Source organism: Penicillium crustosum, assembly GCF_028827405.1.
Source record: "Penicillium crustosum strain IBT 35664 chromosome Unknown utg000001l_segment0_segment0, whole genome shotgun sequence".
Taxonomy (NCBI): domain Eukaryota; kingdom Fungi; phylum Ascomycota; class Eurotiomycetes; order Eurotiales; family Aspergillaceae; genus Penicillium; species Penicillium crustosum.
In genome coordinates, this window is record NW_026623122.1 from 5405851 (window position 1) to 5431652 (window position 25802).

The 25802-nt window shown below is 48.2% G+C and overlaps 12 protein-coding genes across 12 annotated transcripts; 5 read left to right on the forward strand and 7 right to left on the reverse strand.

Moving 5' to 3' along the window:
* Positions 1-1377: 1377 nt before the first annotated feature.
* Positions 1378-2151, reverse strand: N7487_002020 (uncharacterized protein; the record flags this gene model as incomplete). Its single annotated transcript, XM_056869767.1, has 2 exons — positions 1378-1502; positions 1563-2151. The coding sequence occupies 2 exons, from the start codon at positions 2149-2151 to the stop codon at positions 1378-1380; spliced, it is 714 nt and encodes a 237-aa protein (XP_056734551.1).
* Positions 2152-2564: 413 nt separating this feature from the next.
* Positions 2565-4720, reverse strand: N7487_002021 (fungal specific transcription factor domain-containing protein; the record flags this gene model as incomplete). The annotated part of the gene is made up of 2 exons (XM_056869768.1): positions 2565-4593; positions 4689-4720. The coding sequence occupies 2 exons, from the start codon at positions 4718-4720 to the stop codon at positions 2565-2567; spliced, it is 2061 nt and encodes a 686-aa protein (XP_056734552.1).
* Positions 4721-5565: 845 nt separating this feature from the next.
* Positions 5566-6321, reverse strand: N7487_002022 (uncharacterized protein; the record flags this gene model as incomplete). The annotated part of the gene is made up of 1 exon (XM_056869769.1): positions 5566-6321. One exon carries the CDS (start codon positions 6319-6321, stop codon positions 5566-5568), a length of 756 nt encoding a protein of 251 aa, XP_056734553.1.
* Positions 6322-6735: 414 nt separating this feature from the next.
* On the reverse strand, positions 6736-7839 carry N7487_002023 (ketoreductase; the record flags this gene model as incomplete). Its single annotated transcript, XM_056869770.1, has 2 exons — positions 6736-7599; positions 7666-7839. The coding sequence occupies 2 exons, from the start codon at positions 7837-7839 to the stop codon at positions 6736-6738; spliced, it is 1038 nt and encodes a 345-aa protein (XP_056734554.1).
* Positions 7840-8033: 194 nt separating this feature from the next.
* On the forward strand, positions 8034-8534 carry N7487_002024 (Erg28 family protein; the record flags this gene model as incomplete). The annotated part of the gene is made up of 2 exons (XM_056869771.1): positions 8034-8096; positions 8190-8534. The coding sequence occupies 2 exons, from the start codon at positions 8034-8036 to the stop codon at positions 8532-8534; spliced, it is 408 nt and encodes a 135-aa protein (XP_056734555.1).
* A 252-nt stretch (positions 8535-8786) lies between these two features.
* On the reverse strand, positions 8787-10059 carry N7487_002025 (UDP-glucose:hexose-1-phosphate uridylyltransferase; the record flags this gene model as incomplete). Its single annotated transcript, XM_056869772.1, has 3 exons — positions 8787-9658; positions 9715-9899; positions 9962-10059. The coding sequence occupies 3 exons, from the start codon at positions 10057-10059 to the stop codon at positions 8787-8789; spliced, it is 1155 nt and encodes a 384-aa protein (XP_056734556.1).
* A 747-nt stretch (positions 10060-10806) lies between these two features.
* N7487_002026 (uncharacterized protein) lies at positions 10807-11923 on the forward strand (the record flags this gene model as incomplete). Its single annotated transcript, XM_056869773.1, has 2 exons — positions 10807-10854; positions 10907-11923. The coding sequence occupies 2 exons, from the start codon at positions 10807-10809 to the stop codon at positions 11921-11923; spliced, it is 1065 nt and encodes a 354-aa protein (XP_056734557.1).
* A 1191-nt stretch (positions 11924-13114) lies between these two features.
* N7487_002027 (MFS transporter) lies at positions 13115-14941 on the forward strand (the record flags this gene model as incomplete). The annotated part of the gene is made up of 1 exon (XM_056869774.1): positions 13115-14941. One exon carries the CDS (start codon positions 13115-13117, stop codon positions 14939-14941), a length of 1827 nt encoding a protein of 608 aa, XP_056734558.1.
* Positions 14942-15262: 321 nt separating this feature from the next.
* Positions 15263-16223, forward strand: N7487_002028 (putative DSBA family oxidoreductase; the record flags this gene model as incomplete). The annotated part of the gene is made up of 6 exons (XM_056869775.1): positions 15263-15296; positions 15363-15441; positions 15494-15534; positions 15605-15732; positions 15785-16101; positions 16151-16223. The coding sequence occupies 6 exons, from the start codon at positions 15263-15265 to the stop codon at positions 16221-16223; spliced, it is 672 nt and encodes a 223-aa protein (XP_056734559.1).
* Positions 16224-16622: 399 nt separating this feature from the next.
* On the forward strand, positions 16623-17633 carry N7487_002029 (NAD(P)-dependent oxidoreductase; the record flags this gene model as incomplete). Its single annotated transcript, XM_056869776.1, has 2 exons — positions 16623-16670; positions 16734-17633. 2 exons carry the CDS (start codon positions 16623-16625, stop codon positions 17631-17633), a joined length of 948 nt encoding a protein of 315 aa, XP_056734560.1.
* A 252-nt stretch (positions 17634-17885) lies between these two features.
* N7487_002030 (sugar porter family MFS transporter) lies at positions 17886-19700 on the reverse strand (the record flags this gene model as incomplete). The annotated part of the gene is made up of 3 exons (XM_056869777.1): positions 17886-19250; positions 19312-19427; positions 19487-19700. The coding sequence occupies 3 exons, from the start codon at positions 19698-19700 to the stop codon at positions 17886-17888; spliced, it is 1695 nt and encodes a 564-aa protein (XP_056734561.1).
* A 3556-nt stretch (positions 19701-23256) lies between these two features.
* N7487_002031 (putative GTPase NOG1) lies at positions 23257-25667 on the reverse strand. The gene is made up of 5 exons (XM_056869778.1): positions 25523-25667; positions 25336-25444; positions 25125-25226; positions 23380-25067; positions 23257-23317 (listed from the first exon to the last, which is right to left on the reverse strand). Exons 1-5 carry the CDS (start codon positions 25541-25543, stop codon positions 23276-23278), a joined length of 1962 nt encoding a protein of 653 aa, XP_056734562.1. The 5' UTR covers positions 25544-25667; the 3' UTR covers positions 23257-23275.
* Between the last annotated feature and the right edge of the window lie 135 nt (positions 25668-25802).

Consider the following 25802-nt stretch of genomic DNA (forward strand, 5'->3'; position numbering starts at 1 on the left):
CTAGGTGATGGAAAGGCGACCATTCTACGTACTGCATCTATAGCAAACGAAATTATATTTCCATATAGCCACTAAGATATAGAATTCTCGGCACTAAACACCAGAAATACGTATTTAAGCTTATGCATATATATGCATGTATACCCAGAGATCATCTGCTGCATGGGCAGCCTTCGGCTACAAAGGAGGGGTTAGAGAGACTGAGTGGAAGGGAGGTTTCTCTTATAACCCCTCAATGTTTCTCTGTTCTATTCTGTTTTTTCTGGGAAATAGAACACAGTATAATCAAGATCAAGACCCCGACTTTCATTCTGTCTATATCAAAATGTCAATCCCGTTTGATCAGTATATTTAACTTTTCATTCCTCCTTTATCATATATCATATATTTAGTATGTACTCCAGAAAAATCACCTTAACATATTTGATAATATACTATGGGCGGTTTGCTGAAACGTCGTTTCAGGAACTCACAGTCCTTCCCAGCTCTTGGAGTCGCCAGATGATCATGTTCCTTTAGGATCATTTCCAAAAAGGATTCCTTTAACCGACAAATGTTGTCATGGATGATTCTCCGCGAAAATGATCAATGGGTTCTCACGTTCGGTTCATCCCATATTTAATCCGCATATTTAATCGACCACCGTTGGAGGGAGTTTTGCCTGAGAGCCAAAAGGACGACGAGATTGCAACTACTTGTGTTAAAGTCTCAACGTCCATCTTCGCGGTAGAAACAGCGGGTCTCCAAATTATCGAACTGAATTCAGTGTAGATGATTTTGAGCTTTATAAAACGGAAGAAAATTCGAGATGCTCGGATAGTTAAAAGTCGTTAAGTCAGGATCCGACAATACCAAGTTCAACTTTCTCTAGCCTAAGTATCGGGTGTAGAACTATAACATACCCCTTATTATTCTCGAGCTCATACCCCTAGAGCGTGGTATGAACATCCCATTCTTCGAAAAGCATGTTGAACTAGGGCTTGAGCGGTATACGAAATGTCCTCGGCCAATGCCATGAGCCAATATGGTGATTAACACGTGCCACTTTATTGCACACTACCTATTTCATATTTGACCCGTACCTAACTTACCTAGGTATCTTGTCTTACTGACTAACGCAACCGCTAAAGTATGTGTCAATGCCGCTCTACACCCCAGAGTACTCGTATAGATAGGTTATTAACCAGTACTATTTATAGGTTCCCTATTCAATTGGTCGAGTATATCGTTATTCTAATCAAAATGTACTCACAAGAAGTGTTTATATGCGAACAGGGATAAAAAAAAGGAAGGTAGCTAGCTCGTTAAGCAGTGTGAACAACATTCATGGCATTAAACAACATCTCCATAAGATTCTAACAAATATAAATTACTTGTCTAAAGTTTCTCAAAGACTTCAACTGCAGCCTTAGCAGTAGAAGTCGCACTAGCGGGGTTTTGACCAGTAACAAGACGGCCATCAACGACATGGAAGTCATCCCAAATACCAACAGAGCGCTCATCTATGAAAAAGAAAAAGTCAGTAAACACCCAACGATTCTCAAATGAAAGCTAAAACTCACACTTAGCACCAAGACGAGCAGCAAGCTCCTCACAAAGCTCAACATTCCAACTCTTCAAATCACCTATAATACCCATAGCATTCTCAGCCTCGGTAGTAAACCCAGTAAGACGACGACCTTGAATAACAGGCCTTCCTGTTTCACGATCAAGGATATTGGCAAAGATAGCCGGACCATGACAAACAGAAGCAACAACACCACCACTGGCCCAGACCTGCTCAGCGACCTTCTGCAGCGAAGTTGCAGTCGGGTAATCGATCAGAGCGGCGTGGCCAGCGGAGGCATAGAAAATGCCATACTGCGATGCGTCCAGGTCGGCGGCCTTGGGCATATTGTCCAGCTTCTTGCGGAAGTCGCTGTTGACGTCGTTCCAGATTGTCAGGTCGTCGCCGTTGAGGAAGTCTGGTGTTTGGGAGAGCTGGTCGGCGGTGTAGGTGCCTGTTTCGGAGGCGAGGTCGACTTCAAAGCCCGCAGCTACGAGGACGTTGTAGGGGTGTAGGGCTTCGGTGATGAAGAGGCCTGTTGTTTCTTTGTTCAGAGTAGCTTTGGCCGAGGTAATGGCGATGAGGGCTTTGCGAGCAAGAGTCATTTTGAAAGTGGCTGGGATTTGAGTTGAGATTAAACTTGAGTTGTTTTGGATTGATCCTAATAATGATAATTCTGGAACTGGCAGATCATCTGGTATTTATATCCGTCGACTTGGGGAATTGTAGTGTCGCCCGGTAACTCCGCAACTCCGCAACTCCACCCTCAGCACTCCGCTACTCCGCCAATCCGTAATGAGTGGCTGTTTCAAGACTGAATAATTAGTGAAATGCCAGTTAGTGTATGAATTCAAAGTTTAGTAGAGCTCCGCATTCTGCCCCCAGAGCTATGTGGTCACTAAGCTTGAGATTAGACTCCGCAACTCCGCGCGATCGAGGTTCCAACCTTGGAACTTTCATATTTATGATTTGTTCTTGTAGAATTAGTCATTATTTTTCCGAGTAAAAGGCTAGATTCTCAGATCTCCGGTTGGAATTGAAACAAATTGTCAGCTTCCGGCCAGAGCGCGTCCAGATTGTTCCAGAAATCCACATCAACCGCCATGTCAAACAAACTCAAATCTGGTGCTAGAACATTTGTGTATGAGGTCGAGGAGGTATCGGATGAGAGACCTTGCGATATACCCATACAATCATCCATGGAGACATTTTGGACGTCATTCAAAGGATCACGCTGGGACTGGTTATGCTTTGCCAGGAAGTCAACTTTGGCGCATAGATCTCGCGTAATTTTGGCCGCATTAGCTGCAACAGAGAACTTGGCACCGAAGTTATCAAACACATCGACTGCAAGGCCGATTGCATTCCTGGCTTCGATGGCTAATAATGCATCCGGATAGACCATGACAAAGCCAATCAATGTCATAGCTGCATTCCATTGGCAGTGGAAGGCCTCATGCCACCCATCGAGAATGGAAGTTTCTACAAGAACCTGTTGCGTAATCTTTGATAGCATGATAGCATGGGAAGCACAGCGCATAGCGATCTCCTCCGCTCGAGAACCTGGCGACGGCTTGGAAGAGAAGGAGATCAGTGGTCGGTATAGATTCACGCTGAGATGGTGGTATGAGTGTTCAAGAAGAACGCGCTGCCGCTGTAGCCAGAGTGGTGCGAACTGCTCGAATAACAGGCGTGTGTCATCCGTCGTAAGAGGCGTGCCATTATTTTCACGCTTCAACTTAAGAGACTCTGGTACGGTGTTGCTCCATTCTTTCAGGATTTCGATATGTGGAAACAGAACCTCCGCGCTGGCTTCGAGGGCATGACGATCATCCCATATCGTCTGGCCATTCCGCAAGTCAAGTTCCCGATCATAGAAGCTCGTGTATGCAGCTCGTACTTTAATGTATAGCTCCGTCTGGTGGAGGTTATAGCTCAGCCAAGTTGAATTGTTGCCAATAGGTGCAAAAGCGGATCCCGACATTCTTGCAGCCTCCAAGCTGTCACTAGGGAGCAGGGGCATGACATGAGAATCACGCAACAAGAAAGGACGACCGAGCTTCATCCCAGCTTTGCTATCCATAAGATACACCGCCCACCATAAGCGTCTCCGCATTTCGCGGTCTTGCTCAGGCATGCTCGGCGAGGGGTCCAAATGGAGTCCCAAAGCGTAAGCGGTGCGCACAGCTTGGCCGATTGAATTGTCCAACATATTGTGGAAAGACCCGCCGCACAGATAGACTGCGCAGAGTAAATGGCATTGTAGTGTTGAAAGACACGGACTTTCGAGTTCGTATGTAAGCAGCGTCTGCCCACGCCAAAAGTGCCATCGACCGGCAACCAAAGCATCCTTGCCTTCTACAAGAAATCCCTGGGCGTCTGAGGGCAGAGCTGAAATACCATATTGCATACACATGGCAATGATGATATCGACGAGGGCTGATGGTTTTCGTTCTTTGCCACCAGACACCCATAGAGACTGGTAATGCTTCTTGAACTGGGTTTCATCCAATATTGGGAATAATGAGGTGTGATATGTGTGCCAAAAGAAGTTGATAAAATACTCCTCTTGTATCGGGCTTAAATAGACACCAGAATTAGAAAGGTTCCCCGTTGAGACCAGCCTACGTACTGGGTCTATGTCGGGGCCTTCTGGTCTGTCCAGCAATTTGTTGTCGCTTGCTGAGATGGGCAACAAATTGTTGGGAGCATGTGTCTGTTGAAGATTGAGACTCAAATACACACTGAGGCGCTGGATGAAAGAATGTAGTGATGACGGGCCAAGCCATGTATCATTGGATGATCGCGCAGGGCGGAGCTGTATGCCGCCCCAGTATTTTTTCAAACCATTCGAGTCGGAAATTTCAGAGTTCCTCGATGAACAGACACGAGGTGGCGATGAGGAAGACCCTGTTGGTGTGGGAAGGTTATTGGTCTCATGGGACTGCTGCTCCAGTTTCGCTTCTAGTTGCTGGACTCTCTGCTTCAGCCACTCAATCTCCTCAGAGGCTTGCGTGAGCGTAGATGCTTTGGGTGCTCCACTGTTGCTGCATATTCGGTCTATAGTTTTACAGTTTGAACAAGGGATTTTGTTATCGCACTTCCTGCGTCGGAGTCGGCATTCATCGCATGCCCTAGCTACCTGGACCCGCTTAGGACGCCGGGATGCCACATGACGTCCCGGAAATCCAGGCACTGGGTCGCTCGGTCGAGTAGTCATGGGTAATCACTGGAGAAACTTGGTGACTGAGACAAACGCCGGCAAAATATACAACCTGGAAGTGGGCAGGCACTCGGCACCTCTGTGCTCCTGAGAAGTTTGCGGGGTTTGCATACGCCTGGTACCTGGCCCTACCATGTTCTTAACGTAGCGATTACGTAATGAAGCCGGCATACCGGAGGATTTATTAATCCTAGCTACTTGGAGGTTTCGGTTGAAGTGTCTTTTCCAATGGCTGATCGGTCGATACGTTTCAGTGCACGCGCAGAAATGGCGAAAAGTACCTTACTATGCCTCATGATTGATAGTAATGGGTTGCTTTAGATCTGTTTGGCCGGGCTACCCCGACCTGAATTTGCAACTGAAGAGACAGTTGGGTTTATAGAACGTGTGACTTTCTGATTAATTCAATTTGGCTATTATTCCTTGTCCTCATCTTTATCCTAATCCTCGTTGAAATCAAAAGTGAATAAATAGCGCGGCAGGCAGGCATTTGAGCCTCATTTTCGTCACTTAAGGAGCAAAGAAAGGTCTGTACGGCAGTTGTTTGGGACCATCATGATTGCAACTTTGAACTCGCCTGATTCTTTCAATAGAACCATTTTACTATTTCAACACCTATGGTATTAGATGAAAAGAAATATGTAAAGTAACAGAAGAAAAGAAACTGTAAAGGTTCCACCAAGGACCTCCAAAAGGATGATTTGGAAATGTCATGTCGGTTGGGGGTAGGCGACTGGGAGCAGGATGTGATAAATTGGAATCCCGGGGGAATGAAAAAGGACAGATTCTAACTACTCTAGGATGGGTTCTGATCACTCAACCCCAACCTGTCTTCGATGACCTTGACTATCTCGGTCCATTCCAACATAGCGCCACTCCCCACATCCCCACAAGCCAACACCTTGGATGACTGCGGTTGTAGAACCTCGAACCAGCCCACCTCCTCTCCATTTTCCTCATCTTTTCTAACGCCCCATTCCTCCTTTAGCACCCGGATATGCTGAGAGGTCACTGGGTGCCGCCACATAGCCGTATTCATGGCTGGTGCAACTACAATCCGTTTTCGTTTCCCATCAACATTGCCATCGGTATCCCAAGCCCGACATACGGAGGTCAATAAGTTATCGCTAAGTCCGTTGGCGAGCTTGGCTAGGGTATTTGCGGAAAGAGGGGCAATGACAAGGATATCTGCCCAGCGTCGGAGAGAGATGTGCAAGATATCAACACCACGGCGCCAAGGCTCAGGTCCCCATTCCGCCTCATCATCGTAGACGGCTTCCACTCCAGGGAGGGAAATGAGGGACGAGACGGTGGGCTGCTCGGCGGACTGACCGGCTAGGAATTGCTTGGCTTTGGTCGTGAGGATTACCCTTATCGAGAGCCTGTGGATATGATGGGAGAGGGCGCTGATGATATTGGGTATTTTGATAGTCGCGACTGAGCCAGTTGCAGCAAGAAGGAGGTGAATGCGATTGTCACACATGGGTGTCTGTGATTCTGTGGAACTTTTGTTCAGGGCATCATCGCCACTGCCGTGGGTCATTTGAGACATGACGACTTTAGATATAGAGCACCCGAATGCGTCAAGTTAGTCAGTCCGTAACATGTGCAGTTTCGAGCCTATCATTATAGATGATACATGAGATCTATCCACGATAAGAAAACTTCCAGAGCTTCCAACCCTGGAAGGTTCTAAGGCTGGAAGCGGGGTGATAAGAGCTTATCGATAAGAACTCGACTATTTCGGGTTTATAGGATGTGATATACCTCCAGGGCTATAAGTCGCTACTACTGAGATGTAACTGATATTATTCCTCTTACTGTGATGATTGTGATTTTTTGTTTCTCGTTTATACACCTATTCGAACCCATCATGCATTTCGAATGATATATGTATCATGTCTGAGAAAAGTATAACTCTCGTCGTACGCCCCCTATACTCGACAACAACAGCAAATCAGGTAAATCAAGTGCTCTTCTTAGCATTTTCACGCTCAGCCTTTCTGAGAGCGCGCTTCCGAATGCTCTCATGCATAGACTTGTTCTGCCCGAGAACAAGCTTGCCCATAGTTCCAGAAACAGAAGTCAAGAACCAGGCCATGATACCATGACTCCAGTAGGGCGACGAGCTGTAAGCGTAGGTAGGCGATCCACCACTGCGGCCGATCTTCGAGAGAACGGAACGAACAAAAGCGCGCGGGGTAGGGATAGAAGCCGAGGCACGACGGATCTTGGACATGGCAGACGTAATCAGGTAGGCTTGGACAAGTTCCACATCAATGCCGTAAGGGGCCAACTCGCCGCCAAGAGCAGTAGACCAATGCTGAAGGAATGCCTTGCTGCCGGAGTAAGTGGCGAGGAATGGGGTGGGTAGGAGACCGCCGAAGGAGCCCATGGTCAGAATCAGACCGCGGCGGCGCTGCATCATGCCCGGAACGACAAGCTGGGTGACGCGCAGCGTGCCGGTGCAGTTGATGGTCACAATATCGGCCATCTCTGCGGCGGGTGTCTGCGCAAACGGAACGGGGATCGAGTGGCTCAGGCCAACGTTGTTGACTAGTATGGACACGTCCAGATCAGAGACCAGTTCACCCAGCGCTTGGTAGTCGGCATCGGCGTTGCGTGAGAAATCCATTGCGAGTGTCTTGGTCTGCACCTGCGGGAACTGCTTGCTGATATCCTCTGACAGGGTTGCAAGCTTCGAGGCTGTTCGTGATACGAGCACAATGTTGAACTTCGACTTGGCCAATTGCAGCGCGAATTCTTTGCCCAGACCGTCTGAGGCGCCCGTTACCACGGCCCAGCTACCGGGGGGACCGAATGAGTGAAGCTTTTTAAATCATTTTAATCAGTTTCATTCAACTAAATTTGAAGGATTGAATGTTGAATTTCTTACCGGTTTACCCGGAAGCACGAACAGGCTGAGAAGCACCCGCACGAACGTCCAGACCTTGCAGGCAATGACCAGGCCACCAGTCGCTAGGAGGAACAGGGCGCCATAGGTAGGTAAGCCAGGAGTAATGTGGGCTGGCCACTGGGAAAGACACCCAATATGCTTCGAGAGATCCATAATGAGTAAAGAAAACGTGAATAACGCGAAGTTGATAGAAGGTAAAAAAAAGTTGAGCAAACCGATGCGAGGTTTCCAAGGTTGTTGGGGAAGATCAATGCCAAGACTCCCCCGAACATCCTCGGCCTCTCAAGGTCAGAAAAACAAGCCCCAATCTCCTTTCAAGCAAAGAACAACAACATACTCACTCAAAAATGGACCAATACCTCGCCTATCTCCCCCAATCCGAGGGCTTTCTGCCCAAATGGCTTTTCTTTGTAAGTTCTGTGTCCCTCTCCAATCCCATTACCTCTGCCACTCCTAACCCCTAGATACCAATCCCAACCTGAACTAATCACCTCTCTATATAGGTTTCGGTCGTCTCCGCTCTTAACAGCCTGCAAGCCTACTCTGCGCCAGAATACACCTCCCTACTCTACAGTAATGGCAAGGTCCCCGCAGCTCCGCTCTCCGGCCGCATCTTCGGAACCTGGACCTTCCTCTCTGCAGTCATTCGCATGACCGCTGCTTACAACATTACAAACTCTGTCGCATACGACCTTGGCATGTGGACGTACGGCATTGCGCTGTCACACTTTGTTGGCGAGCTTGTCTTCGGAAATGCGTCGCTCAAGGGCCGGTTCTTGAGCCCTTTGATTGTTGCGTCGGGTTCGCTGGCTTGGATGTTGACCCAGCGCGAGGCGTACCTGAGTTAAATCCGTGGTTCTGGAAAGGAGGATGGCTTCTGGAAATAGTCCAACGCAGCACAACACATGGCACAGATAGTCATGGAGGAACTGAGCATTACATGTTGGACCACCTATGTATAACTTAACGCTTCGGCACAAAAGCTTTTGTAGGGGAAATAATATATACGCATATAGGAGAAAATGTCTTCAACTCTGGTATAACCCTGTCCAGACTTCATCACTGTCGTTTCTTTTCTTTTCTTTTAATTCCGAGATACATTACGAATCGATCTTCTTCCTGTACAGCTCGCCACCGCAAGCCCGCAGCTTGGCAGCAGCTTGTTCGGGAGTGATATCACGTTGAGGCTCTGCCATAAGCTCATAGCCAACCAAGAACTTGCGCACGGTAGCGCTTCGCAGCAGGGGAGGATAGAAGTGCAAGTGCAGGTAAGATGCCTCAATCTCCTCCTCGGTGCCATCCAGTGGCGCCTGATGAATGCCCATGCTGTAAGGGAAGTGCGTCTCGAAGAGATTATCATAGCGACGGGTAGTCTCCGCGATCGCCTCAGCAAGAAGCATTTTATCGGCCTCTGACAAATCCACCAGCGCGCGCTTGTGCGTGCGGCTAACAATCATCGTTTCAAATGGCCATGTCGCCCACCAAGGACAGACAACCAGGAACGCCTCGTTCTCAAAGACAACGCGCTCCTGCTTGCGGCTCTCCAGCGCTGCATAGTCCTCTAGCAGGTGGCTACCGCCGTGCTGCTTGCGGTACTTGGTCAACTGATCCATTTCGGCGGCGGGCTCTTCCGGCATGGAGCTGGTCGTCCAAACCTGCCCATGCGGGTGCGGGTTCGAGCACCCCATCGCCGCACCCTTGTTCTCAAAGATCTGCATGTACCGGTACTGCTCCTTTGGCTTGGTAACGCTTGCTGAGGGGGATGTTGGCGGGAGTGTTGTGGCGGGTGCGTTTTTCGCTAGCGGGGACGTTGGGGACAAGTGTGCTGTGTATATTTCTGTCCAGGCGTCGATCACGGGCACGATTTCGCGAGGCGCCAGGTCGGCGAGGGTGAGGTTGTGCGCGGATGAGAAGGTGAGCACGTAGCACTTGCCGGTTACAGGCTCGGCTTTGAGGAACCGCGATTCGAGTTCTGTGGTTTGTGAGCTTGGTATGGGTGGTGCGGAGAGGCTGGGCAGCTGGACGTACCATCCTCGTTTGACGGCTCATAGGCCGCTTGTTCTTCTTTTACTGCGCTGTAATCATTCACGAATACGAATGTGCTCTCATAATTAGGGTTGGTATCGCCCTGTGCGCGCTCGTTCCCGGGGCAGAGGTAGCATTTGGGGTCATAGTTGGGTAGGGTAGTCTTGGAAGGGCTCTCCTGGGCTCCTCTAGATTGTTGTATGATTAGCAAAGTTGTTTCTGACTATGCCTTTGTCACGAGACTGCTCACTGCCAGGGCCGCTTGGTTCGGTGGGGAGAGACCAAGATGGAGGAGCCACGAAGGGGGTTGTATCTCCGGTGGGAGATATCGTCGAGTACGTTTTCCATGGCGCTATATATTGGAATGATCGCAAGAATACCTTGAACAGAGTAGAACGAAAGAAAGGAAAAGAAAATCCCCGAAAATGCTTAAGAAGGGTCTCGGGGTTAAACGTCTAGTGGGGAGGCGGGGTCTCCGGAGTAGGAGTGTGTCAGGTTACAACTGTTAAGCGAGGCCAAGTGTTATTTATGTCTATAGGAGTCCCAACGGATCTCGCCGAATGTACTAGTATAGTAGAAGTTGTAGAAACAATATATAATAGCATAGCATCGTCTTGGCATCACCTCCGTCTCTCGGTGAGCCATACAGGGAATCGGTATCCCGCAGTTTTCCGGGGAAGGCGCACGTTTGGGGGGAGCTGTTTGACCTGAATGTAGTCAAAAGAGGTAATTTAGCGCCGCAACTAACGGATAAAAAATGAGAATTCCCGGGTGCTGTCCCACATGGGTGTCTAGGTGGTCTGGTAATGGATTGTTAGTGGACTGTTAGTGGATCGAAAGTGGACTGGGACCCAAAAGGCTGAAAAAGGAAATTTATGCCCGCATCGGTATGACGTCACTTATTGCTTATCGTCCTTACGAGTTGTGCATCGATGTACAATATAGATCCAACATAGAAAACAGCAACACTACGACTCACATAGACTTGTTGTTTCATGTCTATTGTATTAATTTATCTATTGGGGTATACTGACTATTATCAATGGCTTCTCTTCTCAGGTTGCATTTCAATTAACACACAATAATCAAACCACTATGAACCCCGCCAACCCCGCAGCGACCTTGGACTCGTTACCCAACGAGGTATGTATACAGAGCAGACTATCATAGGCTATGAATCTAATGATATCTTTAGGTATTTATCCAAATTCTGTCCGACTTCTCAACCCGAGCACTTCTCCCGCTCACGTCAGTCAACCACCGATTCCACGCTTTAGTTCTAAGAATCCTCCACTACCGCCTACTTCTCACCATACCTCTCAAGGAATACAAATTATTATTGGAATGCTTTCACCCTATCTCAAAGCTCACCGAGCCACACGTCTTCTGCAAATACCTTGGAACAGATGGCCTAAGTGAGCGTCATGATGGCGCGGGTTCGTTGTATGAAAACGTCGATACCGCCCACCAGCTTGGTAGAGTAACGGGGCTATATTCGCGCTTCCGTCCAGAAGTAAGCAACGAAGAAGAAGAAGAAGAAGAAGAAGAAGAACGGGGGGAATATAGCTCCAAGTTCGGTCTCTCGCCAGGTAGGATGCTTCTGTTGTCAGAGGTGGTGGGGTTCATACAGGCTGACATGAATGCGGGCCAACAAGGCAAGAAAGAATATGCAGTAATACGTGAGGTTACTTTGGACGGATATGAGGATTTCTCACAGTTATGTGTGGTGGCCAATTTAGTACAAGTTAAGCCGGGAACGTTGTTGCTGTTGAGTGCATCGACTATCGAGGATGGGTTTGTTCGGTTATGGAGGGAGTGGTTGCGCGACCAAAGTGGGGAGATGAAAAGGACTACAGAGACTGACTGGGAAGGGGGTTCTGAAAAGGCGCAGATGTCTTCCGGTGACGATATACTGTGGGTGGATACGAGCAAAACCGTTGGGGTAAAATTGCGCGTGCGGCCAAAGGCGTGGAACCCGTCTTTCCCAGTACTCGTACATCAAGATGATCGGGATGATAACTCTTGGGTTGGGTATGAGGTGATTTTGCAAGGTCAGTCATTGCTCCTGTGGAGAGGATTCCGTGTTGACTGGATAGAACTTCATATCCGCTCCACGCGTTTACTGCTAGCTGTCGAGCAGTCAAAGGAGGAGCAGAAAATCCATCAAACAAATGCAATAGTGATCGGGGGTGCTCCAGTCTCAGTATCTTGAGTACAAGTTGATATATTTGGTACTCAGCAGTATATAAAATAATTGTATATGGCAATACATATCCTTATATGAATGGAATAGTTACACAAGGAGCTATATATTGACATAAAGTGGCCATCAGAGCTCGCTGTACGTAAGTATCAGGTATTATCTACACATAAGTAGCTCCCAATCACCAGTATATGTATGTAGATACTTCTTTACGTGCCTCCTACGCATCATGTCACAGGTTTAGAGGTACAGTTTCTCCCTCCCCGAGTTGATATTTGGAAAAGATGAACAGCAATCGGTTTCTCATTTAATGTGCAATAGACCATCTGAATGTGATTTGGGGGGGTGTTTGACAGGATGGAATTATGGAATGAAGTATAGGAATATTGGGAAGGTGGTTTAAAGCATTGTCTTCTGTGCATGATATTGTTGACTCAATACTCATTCCTAGGCCTGTCCTTTTATAATGCAATCCATATATATATACCTACCTACATGTAATATATACCTAGGTAAAAGTAGAAATCCTTGTATCTGCCAAGCCATCGAAGCCTTCGGGAAGCCGTAAACATGGCGTTCGGGCCGACATTTGGGCCAGTCAGGTTGCTTCGGGGCTCATATTGGACTCCACAAAAAAAGTTTGCAATGGCATTTAATTGCCGATTGCCGAGATATACATTCAATTATTGAGCCGAGGCTCCTTTCGGTTATATTGGAATATCCGTAATCTTTTCTTATCTCGTTCTCAGTTTTGAACATTTTAATATTCTCTACGCAGGGGCATACCAGGGTTACTTTCGGATCTAATGCAAGGCATTATAATGCCTTAGTGCCTTAATTTGGCCTGATATTGGCATTAATCCTGACCGCTTCCGGATCTCAGAATACAGTGTACTGTAAAGCTTTCGGCACAGAATAACTAGTACGCTGATAGGGCAAAATACTGCCTAAGACGGATGTTCAGGCACCCAGGGGTAGACCTCCGTAATTGTAATTCAGGTATCTTGACTTTTTCTGCCACACTAAATTAAGGCATTAAGGCACCACTGTATACATTAAATCTGAAAGTATCCCTGGTATGCCCCTGCGTACATTTTAATATTCGCGTTGATTTTGCTGTTTTGGCCATCATATCTCCGTTTAATAGATACATCACAACTCCACATCACTATATACCTAGCCTGGCCTCAGTCCATCAAGATGACGGCTTCAAATGACGGGACCGAGGCCATGCTGCCTTCCAAAATTCCTTTCTGGCGCCTGATCTTCGACCAAAGGGTCGTCACCGAGGAAGTCATGCAATTTTCATACACCGGCTCAGGCACTGAAGACGATCCATATGCCGTCGTCTGGATCCCTGCCGACCCGCGCAACCCCATGAATTTCCGCCCGGTTAAAAAGTGGTCTATCACACTCCTAGTATCGTTCGTGACTCTCGCAGTGTCATTGGTTTCATCGGCATTCTCAGGCGGAATGAGCCAGATCATAGAGGACTTCGGTGCCTCCCAGGAAATCGTCATTCTAGGCGTATCCCTGTTCGTACTCGGATTTGCTATCGGGCCCTTGATCTGGGCACCCCTTAGTGAGATCTTCGGCCGGAGACATATCTTTACCATCTCTTTTATGTTTCTCACTGTGTTCAATGCCGGCGCGGCGGGTGCAAAGAACATTGAAACACTGGTTATATTACGATTCCTGGCGGGCTCCTTTGGATCCTCGCCGTTTGGAAATGGAGGTGGCACCATTGCGGATATGTTCCCAGCTTCTCAACGTGGTATCGCCATTAGTCTTTTTGCTGCTGCACCCTTCCTAGGACCGACACTAGGTCCATTCATTGGAGGATTCCTAGCTTCTGCTGCCGGCTGGAGGTGGGTGGAGGGACTCCTTGCTGCATTCTCGGGTATGCTTTGGCTATGTATCATCTTCTTGTTACCTGAGACATATGCACCTGTTCTACTGCGCCGTCGCGCAGAAAAGATGTCTACCTTAACTGGGAAAGTGTTCCGCAGTCAGCTCGACATCGACCGTGGTCCAGCCCCTCTGGGCAAGACGTTGAAAACGGCGCTTTCTCGCCCGTGGATCCTGCTCTTCTGTGAGCCAATTGTGCTACTTTTCTCCATTTATCTGGCAATTGTTTACGGTACGCTCTACATGCTCTTCGCCGCCTACCCAATCGTCTTCCAAGAAGTCCGCGGCTGGAGCGAAGGCATCGGCGGTCTCGCCTTCATCGGAATCCTTGTTGGTATGGTAATGGCCGTGGTATATACGTTCCCCGAAAATTTCCGCTACGCCAAAAAGTGCAGCCAGACCACCGACCGGCTCGCCCCCGAGCTGAGACTACCCCCAAGTATGGTCGGTGGTATAGCACTACCAATTGGCTTATTCTGGTTCGCCTGGACCAACTCGCCCAACATCCACTGGATGGCCTCGGTGGCAGCAGGAGCGCCCTTCGGGTTTGGCATGGTCCTCGTCTTCCTCAGTGTGTTCAACTACCTTATAGACTCATACACGATCTTCTCTGCCTCCGTGCTCGCCGCAAATTCCGCCCTCCGCTCACTGTTTGCCATGGCCTTCCCACTTTTCACAACCTACATGTACCATAACCTGGGCATTCATTGGGCCTCGTCAATCCCAGCCTTTTTGGCGCTTGCGTGTGTGCCCTTCCCATTCATCTTCTACAAGTATGGCGCCCGCATCAGACAGCGGTGCACATACGCATCAGAGGCGGATGCCTTTATGCGCCGACTTGCTGAGAAAAACCAGGCGATCCTCCACGAAGAGCCTGATTCGGAGAAGGATGACAAGACAAACTCAGTGGCTCGGGTAGCCGATGATACTTACTCGAGTGATACTGATACTTTGTCTACTGTTCCATCTCGCGGTACCATCGCGCGTCATGCGTCCCGCGCATCTCGGCAATCTGGTCGGTCTTTGCATAGTGTTGCGACTGCAGCGCAATATGAGGAGAACCCCTATGACTTGGATCTAATCAATACTCGACAATCGGCTATCAGTCGGAAGGATTGAATAGAGAGGCATGTCATACAGAATCATTAGCACATACGTTATTTGTGTCCTAAATACCCCAATTTTAATGCATTTAACCAACAGTATTGGCTTTCTAATATTTTATTTTCCCAAATGAAACCTAATATATAAGTCGGTAACAAATAGTTGTCAACTTGGGCTGAAATTAAAATGATCACCTCATCATCGTCGGGGAACCTCGGTCCATCCCCGCCTCGGCCCCCAGCCTCCACGCTATAATCACGCCCATCTTCGCTGGTTCAACTGGGCTAAGTGGTAACATTGGGATTAAATAGAGTATTGACATTCACGATACTCGCCATGCCTGGCAAAATTGACGCCTACGTTGACTGTGGTATGCAACCCCGCAGCTCCACCCCCTATATTGATGGATTCCATTTCCTAATTGCTGTTTGGACAGTGTCGCCATACTCATACTATGCGACACTTTATCTACGAAAAAACCGCAAAGCTCTAGAATCACACGGGGTCGAGGTTGAGTAGGGACATCTCTGGTTGTTACATGGGATATAATGTGTATTAATAAAACAGATTCCACCCAGTCTTCTTAGGCGGGATTAATGTTGGCTCAGGTATGAATTATCCAAATACCATTTGGATCTTGTTATCAATTAATATCAGAGTCACTGATATTTTGAACAGGGAATAAGCCCCCCTGGACACTTCCCGCCAAAGCAGCGTACTCCAAATTCGACTCGGAGCGAGCATGTAAATACTTTGGAGTCCCGCAGATCCAAACACCCGAGTTCTTCCCAATCCTTTCAATCATGGTATCATCATCTCCATGCCTTCCAAACGTTTTCTTCCTCACTAACGAACCAGCCCCAACGATGCATGATCTACATTAAAGGCCACTTCCCACGCGAGAAGTACGAAACAACTTTCCTGTCGCTGTGGGAGTGGATGTTCTACAAAGGCATCGACATCAGCAAGCCAGAGAAGTTAGCAGAGCTATTCCAGGAAAACGGGTACTCCGACTCGGAGGTTAGGGAGATCCTGGCTGCGGCGTCAAGCCCGGAATTCAAGCAGGCTTTGACTGCTAATACCCAGACTGCTCTTGATAAGGGGGCCTATGGCGCGCCGTGGTTTTGGGTGCGGAATTCCGACGGCAAGGAGGAGCCGTTTTTCGGTAGTGATCGGTAGGTCTGGGAGGAGTTCTATACGATAAATAGGTGCTGATTGTTATAGGTTTGCATTCATGTGGATGTATCTCGGGTTACCTTTCCAGGATGTTGCGATTGTTGAGAAGTCGAGGCTTTAGGTTGGATATGATATGCAGATTCCAAGAGACTAGTTTCTAGGATACAATGAAACGTTTGTATATATGTATATATCTGGACTGAACCCTTTAAAAGCTAACACGGCGGTCCAATATGGAGTATGACTAACGTGCGGCCTCGAGGGTATGGCTTTTTCGCCTGCAAGACGGGCCATATTTTGGTTGGTCCTATAGGACATTGTAACTTCACATCGAAAGATGCCGATGAAGGTAAAATAGAACGGATCAGTACACATCCAGTACATATGCAAGTATCTATGTACAGCCCACCGGCTAATATTTGAACCGTTTTACCCCACACCCCACACTTATAAAGGCCCAATACTTCCCCAACGATCTTACAGTCTTCTGTATACACATATCCATATCTACTAAGCAATCATGACAGGACCTAGAGTTTCTTGGATAGGCCTCGGCAACATCGGCCGTGTAAGTCAACACCCAACAGCCCTCCAATTCCAACAAAACCTTAAATCTAACCCACCATGCCAGGGCATGAGCCAAAACATCGATCAAAAAGGTCCCCAAACAGGCCCCATTCTCCTCTATAACCGCACAGCCGCACGGGCAACTGCCCACGCCTCGAAACTCACCAACGCGAAAGCCGTACCAACCCTCACCGAGGCTGTAAACCAATCCGACGTGATCTTCACCTGCGTTGGCGATGACGCCGCCCTCAACTCAATCGTCACCGCAATCATCTCGGACCCCACAATCCCGCAAGATTTGTCCAGCAAGACTTTCATCGACTGCTCGACCGTGCACCCGGATACATCCCGACGAACGGAAGCAGCCTTCAACGAGCGGGGAGCGGGATTCGTCGCATGTCCTGTCTTCGGGGCGCCGAATATGGCAGATGCGGGACAACTTATCGTCGTTCCGGCCGGAAAGCGTGCAGCAATTGAGAAAGTGCGACCGTTCTTTGATGGTGTCGTGTCTAAGAAAACGATTGACCTTTCATCTGGAAGTGGAAGTGATATAGATGTTGGACGGGCGTCCACATTGAAAGTACTGGGTAATACATTCATTCTTAATACTGTCGGTGTTCTTGCTGAGGCGCTGGTTGCTGCCGAGGCATCTGGGCTTGGAGTTGAGCCATTGCAGGAATGGCTTGGGCTTTTTGCGCCAGGGCCGTTTGCTAATTATGCGGAGAGGATGGTGGGTGGGGATTATTGTACCCGGGAGGAGCCACTTTTTGCAGTTGATCTTGCTAGGAAGGATCTGGGGCATGCTTATGGGATTGCGAAAGAGGGAGGACTGCGCATGAAGAATGTCGAGGTTATGGATGGGTTGCTGGAGAGTGTAAAGGAGGTCAAGGGGGCCAAGGGAGACGTTGCTGCTGTTTATGGGGCTGTTAGAAAGGGTGCTGGGATGGAATTTGGGAATCAATGATCTTGGATGAGTCGGATTAGGTATGATTATGAGAAGAGCTATGGATAGAATCTGAATCAATTTGATTAAAAAAAAGATAAGATTGCTAAAGCAAGCCTCGCTTGTAATGCTATTAAATCATGGTCTCCATAGAGATATGGTGGAGACTCAAACTAATCAAGGAGTAGAGTTAATTATGAACACAGAATTTTCTTAAAAAAGCAGCCACACGAGCAACATGCAATGCGCGCGATCCTTTCAGTCATTATGCCATTACTCCTCGCGAATCTCCTGAGACTCATCGTGGTGCTGGTGCTCACTTGTGCCAGCCTCACCCTCCTTGCGGCCCGCGGTGGAGGATCCGTGCAGGTCAGCAACGATACCCTCGGGGGGAACCCAGCTCGAGGACTTCCAGGGCTTGACGTGAAGGACGTACATGGTGTCGACCTCCTCAAGAGTGCGACCCTGGGTCTCGTTGACGAAGAAGAATACAACGAGAATGGCGAGGAAGCAGCAGGCGGCAAAGACGTAGCCGTAGCGGAAGTCGATGGTGTTGGAGATGAAGGGGGTGAAGAAGGAGATCAAGAAGTTCCAGGTCCAGTTGGCGGCGGTAGCAACACCCATGCAGACAGCGCGGTACTTGAAGGGGTACATCTCACCACAGATAGCCCAGACAATAGGACCCCAGGTGGTAGCGAAGCCGACAATGAAGAAGCAGGTGAAGACAATCATGGCAACACCGGCAGGGTGCGAGGTGGGGTTGTCGTTCAGGATCTCGTGACCGACGGAGGCCCAGATCATGAAGCAGACAAACATCCAAGCGGCACCGTACATCAGACACTTGCGGCGACCGTAGTGCTCGACGATGTACAGACCAGGAAGGGTCATACCAAAGTTGACAGCACCGAGAATGATGGAGGTGACGTAAGAGTTGCTCAGACCGATACCCTGGAAGATACTGGTTCCGTAGTAGAAGATGAAGTTGGCACCGGTCAACTGTTGCAGAGACTGCAGAGCAACACCGAGCAAGATACGGTGCAACATGCGAGGGCCAGTGAAGACCTCTTGCCAAGGAGCATTGCCGTGGGCGAGCTCCTCCTCAAGCTTCTGCTTCATATCGGCCATCTCTTGAGCAACGACACGGTGGTTGCGGGGGACGCCGTACAGCTTGCACATGACATCGTGGGCCTCTTCGGTACGACCGTGGCGGTAGGCGAAACGGGGAGACTCGGGCAAGAAGAGGGTACCGATACCAAGAATCAGGGGCCAGGCGAAGCCAATGCCCATGGTGATACGCCACGAGGCGGCGTTCTTGAGGGTCTCAGTGCCGAAGTTGACAATGTACGAGATGAAGATACCGAAGGCAACGAACAGCTGGAAAGCACTGACCATTGCACCACGGACTTGGCGAGGGGCAGACTCAGACTGGTACATGGGGACGACACTGGAAAGGGCACCAACACCCAGACCAGCAACCCAACGGCCAAGAGCAATTTGGTACCATTTGTCGGTGGTGGCAATCTGCACAATGATACCGACAATGTGGGTGAGGGCCCAGAAGGAGATGGAGTACTTGCGGCCAATACGGTCCGCAATGGGGGCAGCCACCAGGGCACCAATCATAGTTCCGATGGAGAGCTGGAATAGAGTTTAGTATGGGAATCACTTGCATTGTGGGAAGCTAGAAACATCAACGTACCAGGCCGACAATCAGACCGTTGCGAACGTTGCTGAAAACATATTCTCCGGTGGCGGCATCGTACTCAGCGAAGCGTTGTTTGAAGTCGATCATGGTAGTGAAACCCGAGATTTGACCTGAGGTTCGGCTGTTATTAACGTTGCATCCATAGTGGCGAGGGTTGTGTGACACTTACCAGTGGCGTATCCGAAAATGAAACCACCCATGGAGACACACAGACCGAGGATGAAGGACCGCCAGGTCAGGTACTTGACGGGGCTGTCATCGAGAGTGAGGTTGTCCTTCTCCACGGTAGTCGAGTCCGCACGAGCAGGAGTAGCGGCCTGGGAAGAGAACTGGGATTCGGCCTTCCCAGGCTTGATCTTATCCATAAAGGTAGAGACACCCATATTTAACAGACCCACAATGGATAAAATAAATAGAAGATGGGAAAGAAAAAGGAGGGGAGAGGCCGGGAGAAGGCGAACTAAATAGTCCTGGAGTCGTATGGGAAGTCTCGGGGGTGGTCCTTTCCCTTGGGGTACCGTGGGTACGGAGTATACGGAGTATGGAGATGTACTATGACCAACAAAAAACGGGGGCCCGCATCTTACTATGTATTGTCCCACGTTTTTTTTAATTATCAAATGGGTGTTAAATGGAGTTAAATGGAGTTCTGGAGTGAAACGGGGTTGTAAGGGTGGTAAAATTTCACTCCACGGGCCGAAAAAGTTTCTTTTTGGTCTTTTTCAATCTCTAGCGCCATGTACTCCGTGTTTGGGTTCCTCTTTTTTTCAATTTTTTTTGGTGGAGAAAAGGTGGAGGGAACGGGGGAATGTTAGGGTACCTGGAATGCACGTGAGCTGAAAACATCTGTTATATTGTACTATCATTCATGCTTAGAACCATTGCATTCATGGCATGTCTAAGGTTCATGTGAAATAAACAGGTAGTACAGAGTATACAATGCATGTATACAGCCGTAAACAGTAAATAGTAGATAAATCTATAAATCTATGAAGAGTCAACAGTACATAGTAAACATAAACACCAACGGATCACCCGACCTTCTTGCCACCTTCTAGAAACATACGGGATTCAGTTAGATATCTGGGTCCTCGGTGCAAATGCACGAATCAGAATCGGGGTGGAGATGGAGACGTAACAGTGACCATGAGACTTTTGGCTCTGGTTCCTGGCCATAATCTAAGAATAAATCACTCATGTTTATTAAAGTGACGTATATATCCAGGTGATCTCCTTCAGATCGGGTCCTGGTGCCGTATTTACAGAGTGTAGAGGCGAACCGGAGCATGTATACATGGGTTAAAAACTGTGCATGATAATTTACCCTACATAGTACTATAGACGGGAATGAAAGGCAACTGAAACCGGGTGGATTTCCTAACAAAGAAAATGAAAACCAGGGCTTTTTTTTTTTAAAAAAAAAAAAAAGGAAAAAAGGAAAACAAAAAAGAAATGTTAATACTAAGAGACAAGTGGGTCATAATGCGCGGACTCTACTCTCTACCCGGTCAAAGGGGCGCTGATCATAGTTAAACCCGAGAGCTCCAAAAAAAAAAAAAACACAACTTGTTGCGGTTTATAGCTAACTCAGGCACAAAGAAAAAGAAGCTCTAAACATAGAGGGAGAGAGTCCCATTTTTATCTTTGAACACATTGTAGTGATTCGAAATGTGCTGATAAGAGAGCACTCAGGTTGGACGTGGAAAATAGCATTGACCCACTATCGGTGAGGATTCGGTCGACTTGCGCGCAGAGATTTCCGATCTGTTGATTTTTGTACCCACTTTTTCTCAATCGGCACACCGAATATGCTGTCTATCCCGAGCCGAGTGCCCATCCCGACTCGGGATAGCTACCCTGGCCGAAAGCACACATATACGGAGGATTCCGTACTTTATACGATAATAATATATATAATGTCTATGTATATTTAAACTTCAATAAGAAATCATCAATCCTCACGAAGACATACTCAGAAATGCTTAAATTCAACATGATTCCGTTTTCCGTCCAGTGATTTTCATGGCATGTTCGGCTTGCCTTCTCGGCATCCCTTGTTCGGCCAAAGACCCATAATAAAAAAACTCTGACCTGCAAGTACTAATGTTATTAGTAACTCGAATGTCAGACCACTAAAAGAGCGAAAAAAAAAAAAAAGAAAATAGTGAAAACAGTGAAAACTCTGCAGACTTCCCTGGTTAGCCTCTCACTGGGAAATCTTAGACCACATCCCGTCCATTTTTGCCTTGGCATCAACCTGGGTGAGCTGTTTTTTTTTTTTTTTGCAACGCTAGATTGGACAGATTTTCTCGGGTCAGCCCGGCAGGCTTTATTGTATATTGTATATTGTATAATTATTGTATGTGGGATAATGCAACTATTCTTTAGTCTTTTATGTCTGCGTAACAAAATAAGTCTTATGCTTAACACTGTTTGATTTAATAATCCAACATCGGAAGGCCAAGACCGCAATTTAGAGTTCCTATAAGAATAACAGATCTTCACATTTTCTCCATATTGGGAACATTTTGGTGAGAATAATAAACAACTTTATTAAAACCAACATTGAAATTAGATGAACAAATCCTGATCCATAACAACCTCCTCCGCACTCCATACGTACAACGTAGACATTTAATCTATCTTCCAAAGCCAATGTGGTCCTACAAACAACTATATGACGTCTACATTATGTACCCAGTATATGTTGCACTAGTATTCCGTACTTATGTATAGCATGCCACCTCGCACATAGACAACCCCGCCTCCCCATGAACCGCAACTACCCCATTGCACGGTGACAATGCCTGACTCCAACCCGGCGTTTTGTCGGGAAGGGTCCAGTGAGGAAAATCACGCTTTGTTGTTGTTTAGCATCTGATGTCATATTTTTGTATCCCGGTGCTCGGTTAGTAGCCGACATCTGGAGACAGGCTGTGTATTCCGCCTCCCGATATCCATAATAGGAATTATCACTACGGAGTAAGCTTTGCCCTATTCCACCATGGCTTAGTGAGGTGTAGCTATGTACGATATATGGCCCGAGTCATGCTTGCATTTTGTTGCATTTGATAATAGATCTACTCCGTAGTCAGTCGAGCTATCATATTATCTATATATAGCTAGAAGGTCCTACATCCATCCATCCACACATCCATCGATATATCCATAACCCCAACGCCTTGATAAGCACTACGTTTGTTACACGCATAAAAGTCTGATTCATCTGTGCTACCTTAGATCCTACATTCAGACTTTACGTTGGATATCCGCGTATCTTTCTTTCTATCATATGGGCATCAATTGATTATCTTTGTGTCAAGTTATGCTACATATATAAATACCACGCTACTACTAACAAGCGATCAAACCTATAAAAGACTCATATTATTGGTGCAACATTGCTATTAACTATTATCCTACCGGTCAATGCACTCCATTGTTGCATTCCATCCAAACACCATCGGGCCAATGCACCCGTGGACATTACCCGTCTGCTCTACGTAACGAGATACCGGTGAGGCCATCAGAAGGGTCCACAAGTCTGTATCCGCTAGGCAAGGGTCCTAAGGTTCCAACCTGGGGTATACGAGAACGGCTGATTAATAATGAAGACCCTGCAGAGACCTTAATTCTCCTTAGTGTCGTACCAGATAAAACCAAAAATCATCATCTGTATTGGCGGTATATGCAAGATCATCAAGTCAAGAACTTTTCCGTCCTATTGACCAGGAGAACAAACTCCCACAAATCATTACTGTGTCAAATAAACTCAGAAATCATCCACAGTAAACAGTTCTGGAAACCAAAAAATGCGCGTCAAATGAACATTTGGACGAGGAAACTCGGACGGGAAAAAAAAGAAATATAAAACGCCCAACACCATTTTGCACCCGGTATCGAAACCAATGGACAATGATTAAGAATGGGTGTCGTTTCAGCCGCATCAGCGGTGCTTCTAACGACGATCTGTCTTGCCCATACCACGCTTTCCGGAGAACTGAAAAGAAAAAAAAGGTTAGCAAATAATACTGATAGAAAAGACAGTGTAAAAAAACATACCAAGTGCTTCTCGAGAGAGGCGGTTGTGTGACGATCAGCCTCACCAGCACGAGCCATACGGTTCATCTTCTTCTGGCCCAGCTTAGCCATACGCTCAGCCTTATCACGGTTACCGAAGGTGGTGACACCGTCGAGGCGACGATCAGTTGCCGGTGTGCTGCGGGCACGGCTCTTAGCGCGAGCAAGGGCCTTGTGTGGGTTGTCGTCGACGTCCATAGCATCGGGATCGGCAGTAGGCTCACGGATAGTAGTGCGGCCACGGGGTTGGTTAGCGGCGCGGGCACGAGAACCAGCGGCGCCATTGTCGTAGCCAGCGGAGTCCAAACCCCTGGTCATCTCGGACAGCTTCTTGGCCTTGGCGCTGCGGGGGATGGCGGCGCGGTTCTTGAGGGACTTGCGCATCTTGGCTTCGTTGCGCATCAGCACGCGCTTCTCGCGGATGAGATCGGCCTTCAAGCGGTTGTCGGCGTCTTCGGCATCCTCCACACTCTCGTCGGACTCGTAATAGCCATCCGCCTCGAGCTTCTCTTCCTCCTCCTCGAGGGCAGCGAGCTTGCTCTCGATATCCGGATCCACAAAGTCGTAGATGTTCTTGCCCTTCCACACTTCGGGGATCTTGTCGTGGTTCCACTCCTCGTTGGCAAGGGTGTAGTCGCGCTGCATGTCGAAGTTGTAGACACCAGCACCGCCATTCTCCTCCTCGATGTCGCGCTCCAGTTTCCGGCGGTTGGGGTCGTTCTTGTCGTACTTCTTGAGGTCCTTGACGCCCTCGGGAATGAAGGTCTCGCGCGTACCGCCCATAGGCTGGGCCACGTGGATACGGGACAAAACGTCGCCGAGACGGCTGCCGGGGGTGGCAGCGCTGGAGCCGGACTTGAGCTTCTGGGAGACACGCTCAGCGAGGAGCTTGTCGCAGGCGGCGTTCTTGACGGCGGTCACACCTTCGGTAGTGGTGCAGGAAGCCTGCAGCAACTCGACATCCTCTGCCTTGAGGATCTCCTGGAGTTGCTCCTGGTACTCGGGCTCCAGGTCCTCAGGACGGCGGACATCAATCTTGTTAACAACAATGAACACAATCTTGTTGGCGAACAAAGGCTTGATGCTGTGGAAAAGCTTGATCTGATCGCCGACGGAGTATCCACACTGCTCGGAAAGATCCATGAAGTAGAGAATCGCGGACCGCAAGTGAGCAACAGCGGTGATCGATTGCATTTCAATTGTGTTCATCTCCTCCAGAGGGTGGTCCAGAATTCCGGGGGTATCAATGGCCTGGAAACGGAGGTACTTGTAATCGAAATGACCGACGAACAAACTCTTAGTGGTGAAAGCGTAGGGCTGAACATCGACATCTGCGCGGGTGATGTTGCGCAGGAAGCTGGACTTTCCGACATTGGGGTATCCACAAATCAGGAGAGTACGAGTGTTGGGGTCGATTGAGGGCAGACGACCCAAGTGCTGGCGGACCTGCTCCAGGTAGACGAGGGGGTCCTTCAGGCGGCGGGTGATGGTTGCCATGCGACCGAGGGCAGCACGCTTGAGCTGTTTGCACTGGAACAGAGACTGCGCATACTTGATAAGACGGACATAATCGCGAGAAACGGTTTCAATCAGGTGCTTGGCGGTCGAGACTTGACCAAGGGCGATACGGAAGTGGTCGGCATCGTAAAGAGTGTTCATCAAATCCTTGTCTGGTGGATATTAGACCCCACCCGAGCAGCCATAATCGCCATGGGAGTAAAACTTACGGAAAGGATGAATATCCTGCAGGCGAGGGAATCCATCAAGAATGTGCTGGAACTTCTCACCGAAAGTCTCTTGTGTATACTTGACCTTTCTGGTGTAGAATCCTGATGGGGGAAAAAATTCGATCAGCGATTGTGCTTTATCGATAACCGCAATAACTTTTTTTTTGCTTTTGCCGCCATGTCGGATCAAACAGAAGGATTGGAATCATACCTCTGATACGGCTGATCTTGAAACCAGCACGGATCTGTGTGGGAAGCTGTCTCTGAGTGCGACTCAAGACAATATCCAGGAATTCCTGGTGTGTCGGCACAGGCGCAATCTACCAAGCGGTGAAAAACACATTAGCAATCTCCTCAGTCAAATATGATCCAAAATGGCAGTGGGGAAATTAACTCACATCCTTCCACGTCGTCTTCATGATGGGCACAAGTCAGGAGTCAAAGAAGTAATGACTCTTGAAGTAATGCCGTGAGTGAATGGGTGTTGATAGAGTGGGTTTTTCTCCACGAAAAAATTGTTGGCAGTCCTTTTTTTCTGCCGGGCGGAGGGAAAATGCGGGGACCAGGATTGGACGAACCGTGATATAGGCGAGTCACGTGATATATTACAGAACAAAAAAAAAGATCGAATACTCCATGAAGCGTAGCATAGTTGTATATTGACATCTATCTGTGATC